The 18774-nt window shown below is 41.9% G+C and overlaps 1 protein-coding gene across 10 annotated transcripts in view; it reads left to right on the top strand.

Annotated features, from left to right (window-relative positions):
- atp11c (ATPase phospholipid transporting 11C (ATP11C blood group)) overlaps positions 1–18774 on the top strand; it is a 46409-nt gene that overhangs the window by 19994 nt on the left and 7641 nt on the right. For all 10 annotated transcript variants that reach the window (XR_015082034.1, XM_086014100.1, XM_086014127.1 and 7 more), the window contains exons 3-28: positions 877–966; positions 5442–5522; positions 7145–7252; positions 7526–7654; positions 8175–8263; positions 8945–8995; positions 9392–9456; positions 9536–9617; positions 9702–9852; positions 10194–10391; positions 11184–11354; positions 12668–12864; positions 12941–13012; positions 13093–13166; positions 13264–13367; positions 13461–13642; positions 14287–14553; positions 14992–15166; positions 15976–16078; positions 16160–16305; positions 16385–16444; positions 17108–17235; positions 17771–17906; positions 17984–18049; positions 18140–18243; positions 18321–18477. Coding sequence is in view for 9 of the 10 variants with exons in the window: in XM_086014100.1 (XP_085870226.1) it covers positions 877–966; positions 5442–5522; positions 7145–7252; positions 7526–7654; positions 8175–8263; positions 8945–8995; positions 9392–9456; positions 9536–9617; positions 9702–9852; positions 10194–10391; positions 11184–11354; positions 12668–12864; positions 12941–13012; positions 13093–13166; positions 13264–13367; positions 13461–13642; positions 14287–14553; positions 14992–15166; positions 15976–16078; positions 16160–16305; positions 16385–16444; positions 17108–17235; positions 17771–17906; positions 17984–18049; positions 18140–18243; positions 18321–18477 (3186 nt within the window). In the remaining variant the exon portion in view is untranslated. The remainder of the gene's footprint in view (positions 1–876; positions 967–5441; positions 5523–7144; positions 7253–7525; positions 7655–8174; positions 8264–8944; positions 8996–9391; positions 9457–9535; positions 9618–9701; positions 9853–10193; positions 10392–11183; positions 11355–12667; positions 12865–12940; positions 13013–13092; positions 13167–13263; positions 13368–13460; positions 13643–14286; positions 14554–14991; positions 15167–15975; positions 16079–16159; positions 16306–16384; positions 16445–17107; positions 17236–17770; positions 17907–17983; positions 18050–18139; positions 18244–18320; positions 18478–18774) is intronic.

The following is an 18774-nucleotide window of genomic DNA, read 5'->3' on the forward strand; positions in this document are numbered from 1 at the left end:
GCTATTGTCTGGAGGTGGATTATAAAAACGTAAACAATGCATTCTGCTATATTTTTCGCTCACAATGAACTCCCACGTGAAGCAAACTCTCACGCTCTTGATGCAATATCATGCAATACTACACTGTCGTGTCAACCCTTGCTCTTGTGCTCACTGTTTATCCACATTCGTCACTTCCTGTTTTTGCCACGTGCGCCGATTCGCTAGCTAACAGCCAAACACAGTGACCAAATGTCATAACTTGTGACGCCGATTCAACATGCAGAAACACCCATCAGACGCTTCCCAACGGGATCCGATGTTGCAACGGTGTTCGCTACATCAATCAGACGGCGCAATCCGACGCTTCCCGACGTCCGACGTCTGCTTGGTCTATCTAGGCCTTTATACTTTACAGTCTCTGCTTGGCTGCTGTGGTATATTTTCTCGCTTCTTTACTATGGCCGACCTTGACATTTCAAGAAGTAATTACCATGATACTGGTCCTGCGCATTAGTTGTCCAGTGCCAAGTTACCAGCAGGGCATGGATGATCTGTCTGTTAGCAGATAAAGAAACTGCTTCTGTCCTAATGACATCAGCAGCAGTTTATTTTCACTTCCAAACATGCAAAATACGCTGCTGAAACAGTTGCCAAAGCCATTGGTTCACCGGCACTGTTCAAGGGGATTGAAATTCAAGGTGATAAATCTCCAGATTTCATCAGTGCAAAACATGGAGCCCCCATGGCTTGTCTCTCCAGTTGGACAAATCTGTTGGAAGTTACCTCTGCTATACGTTTTCCTCCCTGACTGAATACATGTTTGTAAATATGAAATACTTGTAAAATGGTTTGTACACGTATGCAATCACTAACATATTTGTTTGCTTCCCGCAGTATACCGTGTGGAACTTTTTACCAAAGAACTTGTTCGAACAGTTCAGAAGAATTGCCAATTTCTACTTCCTTATCATCTTCCTGGTGCAGGTGAGGAATCATTCACAAAACACCCACTTGACACACAGTGTTGTTGTGAGCGTCAAATATTAAATTGCCTGAGAAAGTCCCTGCAGTTATTCCCCTCCGCTTTGTGGTCTTAAGCGACAAGTCTTAAAAATTTAAACACTTGTTGCCGCTCTTCACATTCTCCCTTACATTCTTTGTCCTTCTTTCTGATCCATGCAAATCATCTCCCCCTGCAGCTGTCACCGCAACGGTAGCTACAAACAGGTCCTAGTGTAAACAGTCGCTCTGGTGCGTCCTCTCATTACATATTGACTGAATGAGACTGCAGAGCGGCTGACTCCCGAAGCACAAAGCTAAGTGTTAAACTAGGAAACATCTCTAGGCCACAAAGTAAATTCTGTCATTATCAAGTGGTGCTGAGTCTTTCCTCCCTGCCCCTAAAGTTGACACAACAACCTGTATGTTCCAGTTTGTCTGGTTTGACTCAGCCAATGAAGCCGAATGAGTCAAAAACAAAGCACCTGAAAGCACTGACCCATGAGATGCTTGTTGTGCTGAGCGTGGTTTGACATCAAATGTACAAAATGGAACAATACACCCTTACGGGCAGTGGATTTTAGGTGTTCCAATTCACTTTGCGTCGACTCTATCCGTGTGGCTGCCTGTCGTGCATTCCCCCACTGATGGTTGTAACTGCATCTCTCCTGGCTTCAAAGTGCAGCACACAGACTAACCATTAGTACGAGCGGAGGTTTTGAAAAATCCAGCTTTGAATCGTCAAATCTTCGGCTGTCTGCGAGTATTGCGTGAAATATATCGAGTATGTTTAATGAAACAACACACCTGTTAACTGGATTTTAGCAATTTCAGTCAACAGTAGGGAGCGGTGCAGGATAAAATGTCAGCCCCCGATGATGAAAACTGGTTGATGAATTTTCTTACCCGTATTATTCAGACTATAAATTGCAGTTCTTGGGGGGCGAGTCCGAGCTCTACTGCTTTTGGTCTAATTTTTTTGTCAAATAAATGCGATTTCAACTCCGGAGCCACTCATCTTTTTTTCTTCTTCTGTTGCGATTCATGCTCCGGAGCAACTTATAGTCTGAAAAATACGGTAATTGTTCCACCAATTCAATATTAATCAGAATATCATTTGAATCAAGAATCTGGATATTGTTTAGACTATTGGTGGCACATTACTGCAATTTTTTTATTTTTAAACTTGAGTTCCACTTTAATTTGTTACTCATACGTTTTACTACAGCATCGCATGCGTATACAATAAGGCAATGAATAAACAGTGGTAAGAGTTGTGTTAACTGCAAATAGGTTATTCAGTAACTTTTATGAGTCAGCATGATGCAGTGCAGTTGTACACCACTGCAAACTACAGCCAAAGTCATAAGCAGTTTTATCAAAATGATCCAGTCATAACACGAAGTTAAAGTTCCTAGAGTCAGTCTGTTTTATTGAGTTTGCCACTGTACCTAATGTTGTGGCCCGTGAGGGAAAGTCTTGGATGTATAGCGTCATGGGGAGTCCCGGGTTTGCTGAAAACTGTTTTCCCAAACTGCAGCGTGGCTAGCATTTCAGCGCTAATCCAAACTCTCTTGAGGGCTTTATTATTTCTAACCGCTTGTTTTTCTTTCTTTCCCATGTGGGGGTTGTAATATATCAGAGAAAGCAGTGAGGCGAGATAAACAGGTATAGAGACCTTATGTGCACTCACTCTTTCCCCACCTGACATCTCTTGGACAGAAATAAACCTTTTCACTCCCCCGTGAGAGCGGGCGTCATGTAAGTGCTGCGCCATCAAGCAAACTCTTTTATTCTCTCCCCCTTTTGTCATTTGGTGTCCCCCCCCCCTTTTTTTTTTTTAGTTCTCTCGCTCCTCCCCCCTTGCCCCCCCCACCCCCACCCCCCACTTCTCTCTGCAGCGCTGCACTGCTAACGTCAGCAGCCAGGAAGCCCTCTGTGTGATTGTGAGCACCACAAATAGGCACAGGCTGATAAAAAAGCACCATTCTCCTATAAATAGCCCTGCGTGTCTTTGCACGAATTTGATCAAATGGGAATAGAATGCCGTGAGAGAGTAAGAGACATGGCACTGAAAGCCCGAGAGAGGCGGCAGAGCAAGGAAGAAGAGGCTGGGTGGGGTGAAGAGAGATGAAGTGGGAAGTGAAGGAGGAAGACGCAAGCACAAACATGCATACACATGTTGCCCTGGGACTCTGAAGATCCTGCTGTCTGTCTGTCTCTCTCACTCTGACACACTTCGCGGCTGATAGGAGGAGGTTTGTGCTGGGCTGAAATCACACCAGCACGTCGACAACAGCGCTGAGAGTTATTTATTTTATTGATTTGCATTTGGTGCAGAGGGGGAAACGTACCTGGCTCTATTGCTGGAGAATTGCAAGACTCCGCCAGTGATTGGTTTGATAGAAGAACAGCTGTTTTGTGTTGATGCAATTGATGAATGCTGTTTGCATTTTCAGCTGTACTGTGCTTTAAAAACCACAAAGGGCGTTGACACAATTGTCGTGCTGAAGATAGTCCACACTGGACTATTTTGAGGAACAGAGATCGCTTTTTATAGTCTACATTGGCTATTAAATTTTCGACATTTAAATTTGGGATGACAAATGATGAATCAAGCAACACTTTTGGCTGAATCTAGGCTTTGTCATATGCTCTCTCTCTCTCTCTTTTTTTTTTTTTTTTTCTCCGTGCTGTGGTTTGACCATCTGGCTGGTGCATCACAGGGACATGCTGTCCCCAGTTCGCGGTGGTGTTTTTGTTTAAGCTCCTTCTAATCAGTCAAGCCTCCTTTTCAAACATGTGACTAAAGTTTTACTGTAACTTTTTTTTAGGAGGATGGAAAGGGCTCCATTAGGGCAGTGCCTCGCACAACCTTCGGACCTTGTTTTCAGGCATGGCTAATGATGTTTATGGCCATCTTTTTTTTAGGGGAAAAATATATATATACTAGCCGTTGTTGGGACAATTTTTTTTTTGCTTTGTCTTGCGAGTAAAATATGAGTAGCGCTGTATGGTGGCAGTGAGCTCCTCTCACTTAACAAGCACCAACACATGAATAGTTCATTAAAAAAGAGGCTTCAAGCTATTGCCTCTCCCAGTTGAAGTTTACTGGCGAGCAGAACAAAGAATAACACTGTCATTAAAACAACCACAGTGCTGCCTTAGGAATGTCAGTTTAATTTATGGGAACAAACAATACAAAATGGGATAACAAATAGCATCGATATCACTTTGTTATAACTTAGGTAAGGCGAGGCAAGGCAGCATTATTTGAATAGCACATTTCATACACAAGATAACTCAATATCCTTATAATCCTTCAAGCAATGGATATTTGAACACAAATGACACAGTAACACATGTATACAGACAGTCGAAGCTGATTCTTTAGTATGATCAGCACAATGTCCGTAGAAGTGAAGTCCAAAAATATGGCGCCAACAGTTTTTCTTATCATATCAATCGTCATGACAGTATGTTGTTTTAAAGTACAATATTGTAGTGTGCTACTTTTCTTACTTGACACACAATGACATTTTGGGTTGTTTTTTTTTTGAGACGGGGGGGGGTGGGTCTAGAATGGATTGATGGCATTTCCATTCATTTCAATGCTCATGTTTTGAGTTGCAAGCTCGGTCATGTGGGGCACATACCAAATTCGAGCATTTTTTTCACTCTCGCTAGGAAAATCTGATGATGAGTTTTCAGCAGTGTTGTAGTTGCCAGATAAGATAACACTTAAACTCCTCCTTTTATTTATTTATTTTTTTTTACCACCGCACCACACAATCAGTTCAATCTTGTTCCTAAGACACACATGGTTATATGTATGGTATACTGTGTTGGTACTCATTATGTGTGTCACATTTTAAAAATTTGTGCAGTTATTTGTACCCCACTTTTAGACCTGCTTTCACAGGTGATTGTGTTTTGGCTTAGTGAGGCAGACCGGGATCATAAATTCCAGTGTAAGTCTCGTGACGGTTATAGAAAGCCGTTTGTGTGGTTTTAGCGGAAAGCTTTGGTCAGGTGGTGCTCCGCAACAGGCTGTTTGGGATTAGTGCTTCAAATGCTAAAACTCTGACGTTCAGCGCAAGGTAAAACTCATGCTTCAGCTTTCGTGCACACAAACACGAATCAAGTAAAGTGAGTCCGACAATGTTTTGGGCCGGCACAATGGTGCTGACAGACTAAGCCAGCTCTTCCAAAACAACACGTCCTCCACAGTGTTTCTGACTTTTTACAGTTCAGGGGAGTAATAGCACCGTGGCCAAGACACAGACTACACCCTGCGTTTACTGGAAGAATGCCTGCCCCACCAAACCACTTCCTCACTCATTAGTCCCACCAACACACATCTGCCGCTGATCAACTTTGCAATGTGCTGATTCAAAGCAAGCTGTTACCTTTGCAATTTCTTTGCAGAAAGTCTTACTGTTTTTTTTTCCCCTCACTAGGTGATAGTGGACACCCCCACCAGCCCAGTCACCAGTGGCCTACCCTTATGTTTTGTGATTACAGTGACGGCGATCAAGCAGGTAGGATCCTGCCTAGCAGGCCTTGATAACATAATCATTTCCCTGTAAGACTTCTCATCTTCATCATACTTCCTCCTCATTATAACAAGTCTCCATTTGTCCTTTTCCCTGAAATGTACATGACTAATTCCCTCCTGGACTTTGTAATAATGCACTGCTGTTGAATTCTGATTAGGGAAGACACAAAATGGGAGCTTTTCAATGAGCGTAACTCTGTCTTTGCTGCTGCCGTGTCCCCTCTTTAGATGTATTGTTTAACGGCTGACTTTTTAGTTGGTCCACCGCCGGGGCTTTGAAATTCACAATAGTGGGCGGACTTCCTTCTGTAAATGTATGTGGCTCACTGATAGAGCTGAATGGCCTGTGGTATGCACTTAAAAAGGAACAATGTAACATTCTGGATGACTCTTTTTAGTCAACTGTCTCGTTAAGCTATTAGCAGATGTTTCAAGTGAGATATGTAGATATGAAAACAAATGGTTTCAGGGTTTAAAATATTTTTCCCAATAATGTTTAAAGTCCCTGTATAGTGAAAATAAATGTCTTTATTGGTGGGCATGTCTGCTGAATATAGCTGAATGATTTATTCAGCTTTATTCAAACCACGGCACACTCGACTGTCAATCAGATACCTTTATTATGACCTGAAAAGTCAGTCAAATCAGACTAAAAAGAAAAAACAAATCCCTCCCAGTTCTTCTGCGTTCCCCATGGGTCGTGCGCGCACTCACCGCCGACAATGAGGCACTCTTTAAGGTAAAAAACGTGTTTCTTTCCCTGTCTAGTCATAGTCATAGTCTGTGCAATAATTTTGGCCCAATTCCCTCTTTGAAGGGCAATCCCCCGGAAGTTTGCCAAAATGGTGGTTAACCTCAAGTGAGCAGCTTTTCTATGAAGGTCATCTTTAAACAATTGATAAATCTTTCTTGACTTTTACTACTCAGCAGCACAAAACACATTTACAATTGCAGTCGCAATGTTTTCTGTACATGTAACTAATTGACTAACTTGTTTATAGTACAGTACAGCGTAATGTTTGTATAAAATTTCTTATCTAATGTGTAATGTTTTATCAACAATTACATTTATTTAATTATCAACATTGATCGATTACTAAAATAATCGTTAGATGCTGTATTTTATTGATTAATCTCTACGTAGGTTCTTAGTGCAGCAATACCCCCCACCAAAAAAACAAAAACAAACAAATGCATGCAAATGGGCTGCTCTGTATAATTTAGTTTATTTCAATTTCGCACCTTTCTTTCAACGACCTGGCATCATCACACTCCTTTCACCTTTCCCTGTAATCCTACTTTCTGGCTCTGGCCCTGTCTTGGCTCACCTTCGAGTTCGCCGCTTTACCTTCTTTATCGCTGCACCACCCCATCCGTTTCCATCCCTATCCTTGTGTAGTTTTTAAATGCACCCACTCCAGTCTCTGCAAGTGCTCATTTTCACCTGATGCACATAGGAATGGAACTGCTAAATGCGGATCACATGCACCTTCTTCTTTATTCCTCAATTCCCATGTGGTTGTCGAGAAAAACACTGCGCCAGAAGGTCTGGATTTCTTTTGACGTATAAATCAAAATGTGCCATGCTGACTGCGTCCCCTACAGGGCTATGAAGACTGGCTACGACACAAGGCTGACAATGAGGTGAACAAGTACCCTGTGACAGTGCTTGAAAACGGTCTGAGGTTACGGAAGGAGAGCGAGAAGATCAAGGTAGCTTACAGCATCCCTGCTAGCCTCTTGAGAAATAGCGATTTTTCCCAGCAGGTGTAGTTCTGGAAGAGATGTTAGAACATGCACTGACTGCTAAACAGAAGAACATATTTCACTTTTATGGTAATCAGTGCGTCTAGGATGTTGTCTGCTAGTATTTTTGTAAGTCTAATGTCTGAGGTGCAACAATAATGTTAGGATAGGATATTCAAGATGGATGTTTGGCCATTTATGAGATGTAGTGTGGTGGCCAAAAACCTCTCATTTGTTTAGGTGGGAGATGTTTTGGAGGTGGAGGAAGATGAGACCTTTCCCTGTGATTTAATCCTGCTCAAATCCAGCAGAGATGATGACACCTGTTTTGTTACCACTGCTAGTCTGGATGGAGAGTCCAACCATAAAGTAAGTGGAATTGTTTTCAGGCGTATAGATAAGGGGAGGGATGTAACACAAACAAGAAACAGAGATTATTACAGTACAGTACAGTACAGTGGAAACCTCTGTTTTCATGATGAACCGTTTCCGTGGTGAAACTGTTACTATACTGCATGCTTTTATTTTGAAGGTCTGACTTGTTGCGCTAATTTTACCAGAGTGTTGCCAAGCAGTCCGGGAGGGTTATTGCTTTGAGTTGTATATTTATTTTTTTCACATTTACGAAAATGCTTGTGATGAAAGTGCATCGATTCCAGGAAATGGCTGCGTCTGCTCTTAAGTTTTGATGTTGTTGTATGAAAACCGTGCAGATGTATGGAAACTAGGCCAACATTTATATGTAAAAAAATCAATTCTGCGAAAACCAGGGTTCCACTGCATATTACTATTCTTCTTAGTAGTTTTTCCCCCCATGCCAATGTGTTTTGGTGCTTTTTTTCCCCTATTGTGTCACATTCATGAAACTCGGTCTCTTCCTCATCTCCAGACACACTACACTGTTCCAGACATAGAGAAGGATCTGGAATCCCTCAGTGCCACTCTGGAGTGTGAACAACCCCAGCCTGACCTTTATAAGTAGGTATTCATCAAGTGACTTTAACAGATTCACCTTGCAAGTCTGCATTGCCTGCGGCTTTTAAAACGTGCAGAATCATTTCAATCCCAGTTTTTATGGTTTAACCAAAATGATTTATATCGTATGTCAGAGTTTTGTTTAACAGGCAAAGACAACATCATGATTATCCCTTTGGAAATAAAAACCCACAATGATAACTGAATAAATTGAACATGGCTGAAGTAATATGAATCGGGCATTTGCTAACCCCCAATTGTAACTGAAATAACTTGAAACTAATGAAAATGAAATTTTTGGGAATGCATATTGACAAGCCACATATGCTACTGGGACAATTTTTAATGACAATTGTGTTTTTTCCTATCTTTAACAAAAGGGTACTAACAATTTTGACGGTGCTTTGTGTTCAAAGAAATTTGTATCTAGTGTGAAATGAACAGCAGGCTCAGGTCATTTCTGGGACTGCTTCGCTAACTCAGGCATTGGGGTCTTGAATGTGTGCTGGGTGCAAATCGATCTCGTTAGGCATTTTGTTTGTCGTACTACTTTTGTCAGTTTCAAGTTGTTTTAGAGATCGTTGCAGGTTTTTCTCTCCTTGATTGAAGGATAGTACCAACAATTTTGTGCACTTCTGTAGTTCTGCTCAGCAAGTCATTAATGCGCGTGCATTTTTGTGCCAGGTTTGTCGGCCGTATGCACATCTACAAAAGCAATCAAGAGCCTGCAGTGAGGTGAGAACACTCAATATAGTCCACCAAGCTGACTTTTAAGTGAGAGCCTGATCAAAACACAGCTTGCTTACGCACCCGTTTGCATTGCCAGCAAATCATTCTTTTATTGATCCTTTATAGTAATAGTAGAGTGCTGGTAAAATTAAAAGGGGCTGGCTTGGATTCAGATTCCGAAGCCTTCCTGTACTGCAGACGTTTATCACTGGCTGCCTAGGTAATGGCTGTTTAAACAAATGCCAGTGTCTCTCCGTGAATGCCCAGACTGCAGTCTTACGAACGACTGTCCCTGCACCTTTTAGAGACAATACCAGCCGGGCTGCCAGGTTTCCATTAAATAACCTTAGAAGAATGCGGATTTCACTGCCCTGTTTGACTTTAACTGATGATCCTGCGCAGGTCTTTGGGCCCGGAGAACTTGCTGCTTAAAGGCGCAACTTTAAAGAATACTCAGAAAGTCTGCGGTGAGTCTACCTTTCACTTGCGATGTTTTACTGCCAAAAGTAACAAAGCGTAAGTACTTTTCTGCCTGTGTTCTTTAAGGTGTTGCTATTTACACTGGCATGGAGACCAAAATGGCTCTCAATTATCAGGGCAAGTCTCAGAAACGCTCTGCTGTGGAGAAGTAAGTTTGCACCGAGGTGCCCGTATGTTTGTGTGATGCCAACCTTTTAGGTTAACCCGCGCATTTTGGTGTGTTTGCGCTCAGGTCCATCAATGCCTTCCTTTTGGTGTACCTTTGCATTTTGGTGAGCAAGGCCCTGGTGTGCACGACGCTCAAGTATGTGTGGCAAAGCAAGCCTGGGCAGGATGAGCCATGGTACAATGAGAAAACCCAGAAAGAGAGGGACACCAATCTGGTCAGTACACAAGGTTGAAGATTGTGCTACCTGACGTCCCATCAGTAGCATACCCACGGCTGTTGTTGTAACGTCGAAGGCAACAGATTCATGTGCCATATTTTTAATCTTGTTTTACAAGCTTCACCCTTTGCTGATCCCCTCTAATAAAATGATGCAGTGTGAAAGCTGCATTGCACGCCAACACTGTGAAATTGCCCGTTTTATTGACTGTTAACCTTTTGCGCCAATCAACTGTTAATGTTTCAATCCAAACAACATACACCAACATTACAGCAAAATAGTTGTTGCCACACCGATGTAAGATTTATGAGGTCTTATTTTTCCCTTTCTCTCATCAGTATCTAAAGATGTTCACTGACTTCCTGTCGTTCATGGTGCTCTTCAACTTCATCATTCCTGTGTCCATGTACGTGACGGTTGAAATGCAAAAGTTTTTGGGCTCCTTTTTCATCACCTGGGACAAGGACTTTTTTGACCCTGAAATCAAGGAAGGAGCACTGGTCAACACCTCTGACCTTAATGAGGAACTGGGACAGGTCTGTATTTACATGCAGTATTGGTCTTAGATTGCATTTACGTAGGGCTGTAGTTTCTTCTTCCGGCGTAATTCCTTTTTTACGCACCTATGCTTAGCCATTTTTCATCGGCATGTATTCTCCCATCCAGACTTCAGGCTTCCACCAATGAGATGTGATTCACTGAATTCCAAATCCCAAAAGGGCTTGCGGTTTACAACACCTGGTCACAGCATTAGGCACACTTGCACATTCTAATGAGATTGGTTCGTTTGAGTCGTCTTTTAAAAAGATGATAATGCTTTTTTATTGACACTGTCTGAGGTGTTATTTTACATTTATTACTGTTTGTGGTGGTGTGATATTTTATTACCTACTATGTGTTATCATTGCTTAAAAATTTTTAACGGCAGGGTTTTAGATATAGCTGTAAGATTGTGCAGGTTTTACCTAATAAGAGGCCAGTATAATACTGTTAATTCTCCTTTTAAATGTTGAAAACATTACTTGACAGAATGTGATCTCCAGTCTGATTACGACAGATGCACTTTTAAATGTTAATAAGTAACCCCAAGCAGTCGGTGTCATTTTGACTTATTTCGTTTTATGGCACTTTTAATTGCCGTCAGTTGCCATTGACATTTCGATTTGCCCGGTGATTGAGATGACAGAGATGCAAAGTTAATGCTGTGTGCAAGGTTAATGATCAATGCAGTGTTACTCTCTCAGTGGGTCTGACTGCTCAAATTGACAACACATTTTTTAAGTGACTTTGACAATTCTCTTTTTTTTTTTTATGTGTGCTGCCTGCAGGTGGAGTACGTCTTCACAGACAAGACAGGGACCCTAACTCAGAATAACATGGAGTTCATAGAGTGCTGCATCGATGGATTCCAGTACAAGCACCGAGACGTGAACTCCGAAGTAGACGGATTTTGTGTCACAGATGGGCCCGTGACCAGTCTGAAGGAAAAAGCTGGCAGAGTAGGTGTTTGGCAGCATCGCCCCATCTGTTATACACAAGAAAAAAATTCATGCATGCGGCAACATATGGCTGTAATATCACTCATTGCTCCGGAAGGCCCTTCACAGGTCACCCACATACAGTCTACTCGCCTTGTCAGCATATGTGTTCAGCATTCAAGTGTTGGTGGCACGAGTGCCTGAAAATACTTTATGGACTGCGGCATAACAATGTGTATATTGATAAGAAGTCTGTTGGGACAATGGCTGTAAATCTCGAGCTTTATCTAATCACCAGCTACTGTATATGGCACCCGGCAAGTTCCCAATGGAAGCTCAAGTAGTCACACAGGAATCCTTAAAGCCAATGAAGATTCTGAAAATCAATGAAAAGTGAAAATATTTGTAATTTGACTCAGCTGTCAATCAAACTAACGGCTTTCATGTTCCTACACATTGCTACATGTTAAGAGCTGTGAAAATATATCCACTTAAAACCTCTGGTGGCTGGAATATATCCCACCACGTCGCAGAGGGACTTCGACATCACAACAGGGCGCTCTAAAGCAGCCAGACCTGCGCAAAGCCTCAGTCTACACACTAGCTGTCACATTGGACTTTAATGTTTTCAATTTTTTACTACTTCACTTTTCCACCTTCTCTCAGGGATATATATATATGCACACTCATGACTGACAATGAGGCACTCTAAGGCAGCCGCACCAGCGGACTACCAGAACTGAAGGCATAGCTAGCTAACTACACTCCACAATTGCGTCAGATAACCGCTGAAATGAACCCGGGCGCTCAAATTCTTATATAGCAGTTTAATGCTGTTTCTCTGCAAATGAATGTATTTCTTAGTCTTTGCACATGTTTTCATCAGTTATCTTGTAAAATGTATTTAGAAACAAATATTTTAATTAACTTTACAGTTTTTGGAACTAATTTACTGCCATTGACATTTTTTTGTCTTTTCACTGTCCAGCCATTCAATCCCAGGATCTTAATTATATTTTTTTCAATTTTTTTCAAACATTAGGGTGAAAGAGATTCTGAAAATGTCTGGCAGTGAATGAGTTAAACATGTTTATTATTTTGTTGTAATTTGCTGTGCTGTAAAACTGCACTGCATCATAATGACAGCTGTTTCTATTATTTTTGTCACCGTAGCTGCATTAAAAGTTTTAACCACAATCATAGACATGGCTTTGCTTATAAGTTTTAGTTTCTCAAACAGTAATGAAACTAACTCTTACTGCATTTGGTAAATGACATGAAAGTCTTAGCAATGCACCTCAAATAATAATTATTCCATGTGAATGTGTTGCTAGGAGCGTGAGGAGCTGTTTCTGCGCGCCCTTTGTCTTTGCCACACGGTCCAGGTGAAGGAGTCGCCCGATTCGAGTCGGGTCCAAGGCGACAGGATGGCCGACCAGGTGGATACCATCGTACTCAGTGTCCCTCTGGATGAGAGGGGCTTCATAGCGTCTTCCCCTGATGAGGTCGCGCTGGTCAAGGGTGCCATGAGGTAAGGGGCGAGCTGTGGGTTTCATTTTTCACTGACAATATGGAATGAAGTTGTGGTGGTTTGTCTCCACCTGCAGGTATGGCTTCACATTTCTGGGTCTGGAAAGTAAAGCCATGAAAATCCTCAACAGGAGCCATGAAATTGAAGTGTAAGTTTAGTACCAAAAAAATACAACACCAGATTTCCCATTTGGGTCTTACTGGAATGTTCATTTTTCTCTCTTTGCAGCTATGAGCTGCTTCACGTGTTGAATTTTGACCCAGTGAGAAGACGAATGAGTGTAATTGTCAAATGCAAATCAGGTGAAGAAGATAAACCTTTTATTTTGAGTTTGATTTATTTTCCACTAAGTATCAGTTCCTTAACACTCTAGCTATTGTGCTTATCAATGTCCTACAGGTGATATTGTGCTCTTCTGCAAGGGAGCAGACTCCTCCATTTTTCCTCGCGTCAAACAGGAGGAAGTGGAACCGATACGCGTGCACGTGGAGCGGAATGCAAAGGTAGATGGATGACACATCTCCGCACTTCACTTAAATCATTTCCTAACAGATTTATATGAGACTGTCTTGGACACGGTGTGCTTTTTGATGCAGGAGGGCTACAGAACACTGTGTGTGGCTTACAAACTACTCAGCACGGAGGAGTATGCCCAGGTGGACGCGGGCCTGAGGGAAGCCAGACTGGCTTTGCAGGGCAGAGAGGAGAAGCTCATGGCTGTTTATAATGAGGTGGAGACGGGCATGAGTCTCATCGGGGCAACTGCTGTTGAAGATCGGTGGGTGTTTTTTTGTTTTGTTTTGTGTGAGCTTTAAACGTAGTGTAGCTGCTATTTCATGTCTAGTATTCTCCGTCAGGACATTGTCACCGCTTTCTTTTTCTTTTTGTAAGATGATACTGCCATCTGGTGGTTCATATCGAGTACATTCCCTACTAACAAAAGGTTAGGGATGTGCTTTAGGTGAATCTCTATTAATTAACCTAAATTACACTATTATCTTTACAGATCAACTTAATTTGAACCTTCCATAAATAATGCAAACTTCTTTCAGTACTTTTCACACAACACATTAAATTCACTCCATCAAAATATATACTTTACGACTGGATTTAAATGTCTTTTTAATGTTAAAGATTTTTTTAAAAATCTAACCAATCCATCAAAACATGTCCAATTTGAGCATGTGTATGCCAGGTTAAAAGGTGTCAAACATGGTTTTAGCAGATTTTGTATTGCTGCCGTGATTTTAAATTTAACACTGATCCTATGTAACATGTCCACATGCTGAAATAAGTGTTCACATCGGGTTATAATTGTTGTGGTAGGATACAAGTAGCTAAAAATTTGCAGATAGAGCCACAGAGCCAAAATGTAATGATTTGGTTTGCTTTTGTTAATGAAGTAAAATTCTTCCTTTGCAGACTTCAAGAGGAGGCCGCAGAAACAATGGAGGCTCTGCAGGGGGCCGGCATTAAGATCTGGGTCCTAACGGGAGACAAAATGGAAACGGCAAAGTCTACCTGTTTCGCCTGTCGCTTGTTTCAGATGACCACTGAGCTGTTGGAGCTAACTGTGCGCACTCTTGACGAAGGAGGTCGGAAGCGCGAGGAACGACTGCATGAGCTCTTACTTGAGTATCACAAGAAAGCTGTGCAGGATGCGCCATCCGCAGAAAATGGCATCAGCGGGTTGGTGTCTAAATTTTTGTGATGAACAGTGGCTCACAAAAATAACTACACCCTTGTTTTTGTATAGATTTCATTCTATCTTTTTTATGAGGCAACACTGAAGCTTTTCTGGCACCTCAAAATAATTTGACACACAGTTATTAAAATAGAGAATGATAAGACCAAATTGAACATACCTGCTCCCCATTTACACCTGACACCACGTAACGCTAACTCATAACATGGACACCCAATTGTGGTGTGCTCACTTTTGTTGCCAGTGCTTTAGACATTCAGACATTGCTGTGTTGTTTTGAGGACACGGGCATAAAATAATTACTAAATGTAAGGCGGGGACTCACTTTTGTGAGATACTGTATCACTCTACATGTAGCAATAAAAACATGGAATGTGTGACATTCCACAAGTGCTTAAATCCTCACTGTTTTCTCCAAACAGGAACTGGTCTGTTACTAGCCACGAATACGGTTTTATTATTGATGGAGCCACTCTATCAATGGTGCTCAACTCCACTGATTCCAACTCCAGCCACTACAGGAACCTCTTCCTGCAGATTTGTCAAAACTGCACCGCTGTGCTCTGCTGCCGCATGGCTCCGTTGCAAAAGGCCCAGGTCAGAAAAGTATCTTCATGCATTCATTCATTATAGCCAGTCAATCGCAGGACGCATAGAGACAAACAACCATTCACACCTGGAGAACAATTTCACTGCACTGCCAGAAATAAATGTTCATTTCCAGAGCTGGGCATTCCGTCTATGTGACGGATCGGTGATGCCCGTTTTGCTTACGGTTATAATAATAATAATCATCTTTATTTGACAGGGACAACGCAGTCAAACATAGACACAAACTTGCAGCTGATGTGATGCATGTAGAGGTTATAGCTAATGCTAGTTCTTAACTCCGGTCCCCAGTTGACGAATGATTGGAACAATTTTAAAATAGACGGATTAATCAAAGCCAGAAACCTCTTTATTTAGTCTCTTTATTCGTCTGCAGTCCGTCATTAGTCTATTTTTCGCGGCGAGGCTTCAATGGCCGCGGGGAGCAAAATACTGAGTTGTTGTTGCTTGGGGGACAGATTTGAGTGAGGGACCAGGCTGGGAACAGGCTTCCAAAGCGCACCATTTCTGCTCAAATATCGTCCAGCGGGGGCGATGCTAGTGAAAGTTTAGTCGGACTCGCCGATGGACGGCCGTTTAAAATTAGAGGCGGACCGGCCTATAGACGAGTACTACTTGTTTTTTTTCCCCCCGGGAAAAAAAGGCGAATGACGGACAAGAAAAGGGACCCACGCTGCAGACGGATGATGAATAATGGACGCTCAATTTTTAGAAAAATGCCCAGCTCTGTTCATTTATGATAGAAAGTATTACATTTCTTTGAGGTTTCTCAATTGCTGCGTCATTCTTTTCTTCAGATAGTAAAACTGGTGAAGAACTCTAAAGGCAGCCCGATTACCCTCTCCATTGGTGATGGTGCCAATGACGTCAGCATGATTTTGGAAGCTCATGTTGGCATTGGTGAGAAATCACATGCTTAATCTATCAAATACACAAGTATGAAAAAGGCTTTTGCCTAATGATTCCTTCTCGATATTTCAGGCATCAAGGGTAAAGAGGGTCGACAGGCGGTGAGGAACAGTGATTACGCCATTCCTAAACTCAAGCACCTGAAAAAACTCCTGCTCGCCCATGGACATCTGTACTATGTTCGCATTGCACATTTGGTGCAGTATTTCTTCTACAAGGTAGGAGAGCAAAACACTTTATCACCTACATCCAAAAAACACAGTTTTGAGATAAACTTCTCAATCCATTTTGCCACAGAACCTGTGCTTCATCTTACCTCAGTTTTTGTACCAGTTCTTCTGCGGCCATTCCCAGCAGGTGAGTATGCAATGAGAACTTGAAAAGGTTTAAAAATGTAGTGATTGTCAAAAGTGGCTCTTAAACTCACTCCATCCCATCTTCCCTCAGATTGACCCTCTGTTATTGTCCTCAGATGTCTGAACTTCTATGCTAGATTCAGACATGTTGCATCCACCCTAGTAGAAATGTCTGCTATATAAGCATAGTGGCAGTATAGACTGCAGATAGAGTTCTGGATATAATATAGATAATATCAGATATGTATCTGTAACAAATGACCTTTTATACTGTAAATAGGTCATTTCCTGATTTACCATAAATCTTTCATGAACTAGTTACTCGCTCACTTACCAAAGCTGCGCATTCAGAAATAATAAGCAATTAAAGTAAATGAAGTTGACGGGCTAATTTCATTCAACGCACATCTGTTTCTGCATGTGGCTGTGCTTTCAATTTAAACACGCGGTTCGCAACTAGTCGACATCACGCTCTAAATGTCATTGTGGAGTCATAACGTTGACAAATTTGTCTGTGTAGTAGATTAGTTTGATGAGCATATGTGTGTGTTAGCTTTGTCCTCTCCATGATATTAACCCTTGGTTGCCCCCTCCCCCTCCCAACCTCTTTCCGCATTCACTGACCCTCCATCCCCCCCACTCCCACTGTGTCCATCGTCCCTAGCCCCTCTATGATGCAGCCTATCTGACGATGTACAACATCTGCTTCACCTCTATGCCCATCCTGGCTTACAGCCTCTTGGAGCAGCACATCAGCATCCAGGCTCTGCTGAGCAATGCTCCCCTCTACAGGTAAACACCCAGAATCTTCCCATATCTGCAGAGTTGGAGGGATTTAGTTTTACGTACCTGTCTGTAACCGAATATAGTTTTCGTTTATGGGCGGGGTTTGCTATTTTATTTGTGAAATACTTTTTTCCCCTCATAAAACTGAGCCTATTTTATTTTTTATGATGATTCAATGTTGTAACCTCATATTTGGTCAGTGAAAAAAAACATCATACCAGGCACACACAGGCAATGTGTCCTGATCTCACACTGGCATCATGTATCACTTAACCTTATGTTTGACAAGTGCCAAATGTTTTTGTTTGTTGTCATTTATCCGGCTGTGTACTAACTCCTGCTTACAAACATTACACTTGCACTAGTCCACTCAAAGTCTATTAATAATTGTTCCATAGACTAGTTTTACTTTTTTTTTATTACTCTATGCTCTAAATAAATAGATCTGTTCATGCATTAAAGTTGCATCCAAGCATAGAATATAAATACAATTTCGTCATCATTTTAAATATGATGTTATTTTTGCCTTGGCAATACGAAGAGAGATTCGCAAGAATGCCATGTTGCGATGGAGGCCCTTCCTCTACTGGACATTATTGGGGATCTTCCACGGTTTGGTCTTCTTCTTCGGTGTCCGATGTTTGTTTAAAAACTCGGCCCTGCAAGATGACGGCCAGGTTTGTTTTCAGCTCCTTGCACACCTTGTTGTACTCTGTGAATTTAAGATCACATAATTTGTTATCTTTGTATCCAGGTTTATGGGAATTGGTCATACGGCACAATCGTCTTCACTGTCCTCGTCTTCACTGTCACACTAAAGGTGAATAGCAGCTTTTGAGGGATAACATGCACCGAACATGTTTAGCAGTTGTTGTTTCATCTTGTTGTTTTGTGTCCTGTCCTCCCCTAGCTTGCTCTGGACACACGACACTGGACATGGATCAATCACTTTGTAATATGGGGCTCTCTTGCGTTTTACGTGCTTTTCAGCTTCTTCTGGGGAGGAATTATTTGGTGAGTAAAGAGATGATCTGGCTTGTTGTTGTTTCTCGCAGCCAGTGTCAACATTTGTGTTCTCCGCCCTCCCGCAGGCCGTTCCTGAGGCAGCAGCGTATGTATTTTGTGTTTGCCACCATGCTAAGTTCAGTGTCAGCCTGGTTGGTCATCATCGTGCTCATCGTGCTCAGCCTCCTGCCAGAGATCCTTCTGGCCGTCTTCCGCAAGCCCTTCACGCCATTTACTCAGCAGGTAGCGCTTATACACACACACATATGCAAATACTTGGCCTGTCACAATTTTTTTTTTCTTTTTTATATAAACATTAAACCTGCTTAATCTTGCTATTTTCTTATTGTTGGATTTAACCACATTTAGCATACACAATGCTGCATATTTAGTTTCTAATTAGATTGTGCTAAATTGACTGTTATAACCTATTAAGACCTGTTGCGCCTGGCTCAACAGCTCCCCAAAACCTAAGGTCGAAAGAATTCTGTAACATCCACCGTGGGCTCACGTCACCGCCATGTGTATATTCTGATGCAG

The sequence above is a fragment of the Filicampus tigris genome, chromosome 2, assembly GCF_054856515.1.
Source record: "Filicampus tigris isolate MCC_2025a chromosome 2, RoL_Ftig_1.0, whole genome shotgun sequence".
Lineage (NCBI taxonomy): Eukaryota > Metazoa > Chordata > Actinopteri > Syngnathiformes > Syngnathidae > Filicampus > Filicampus tigris.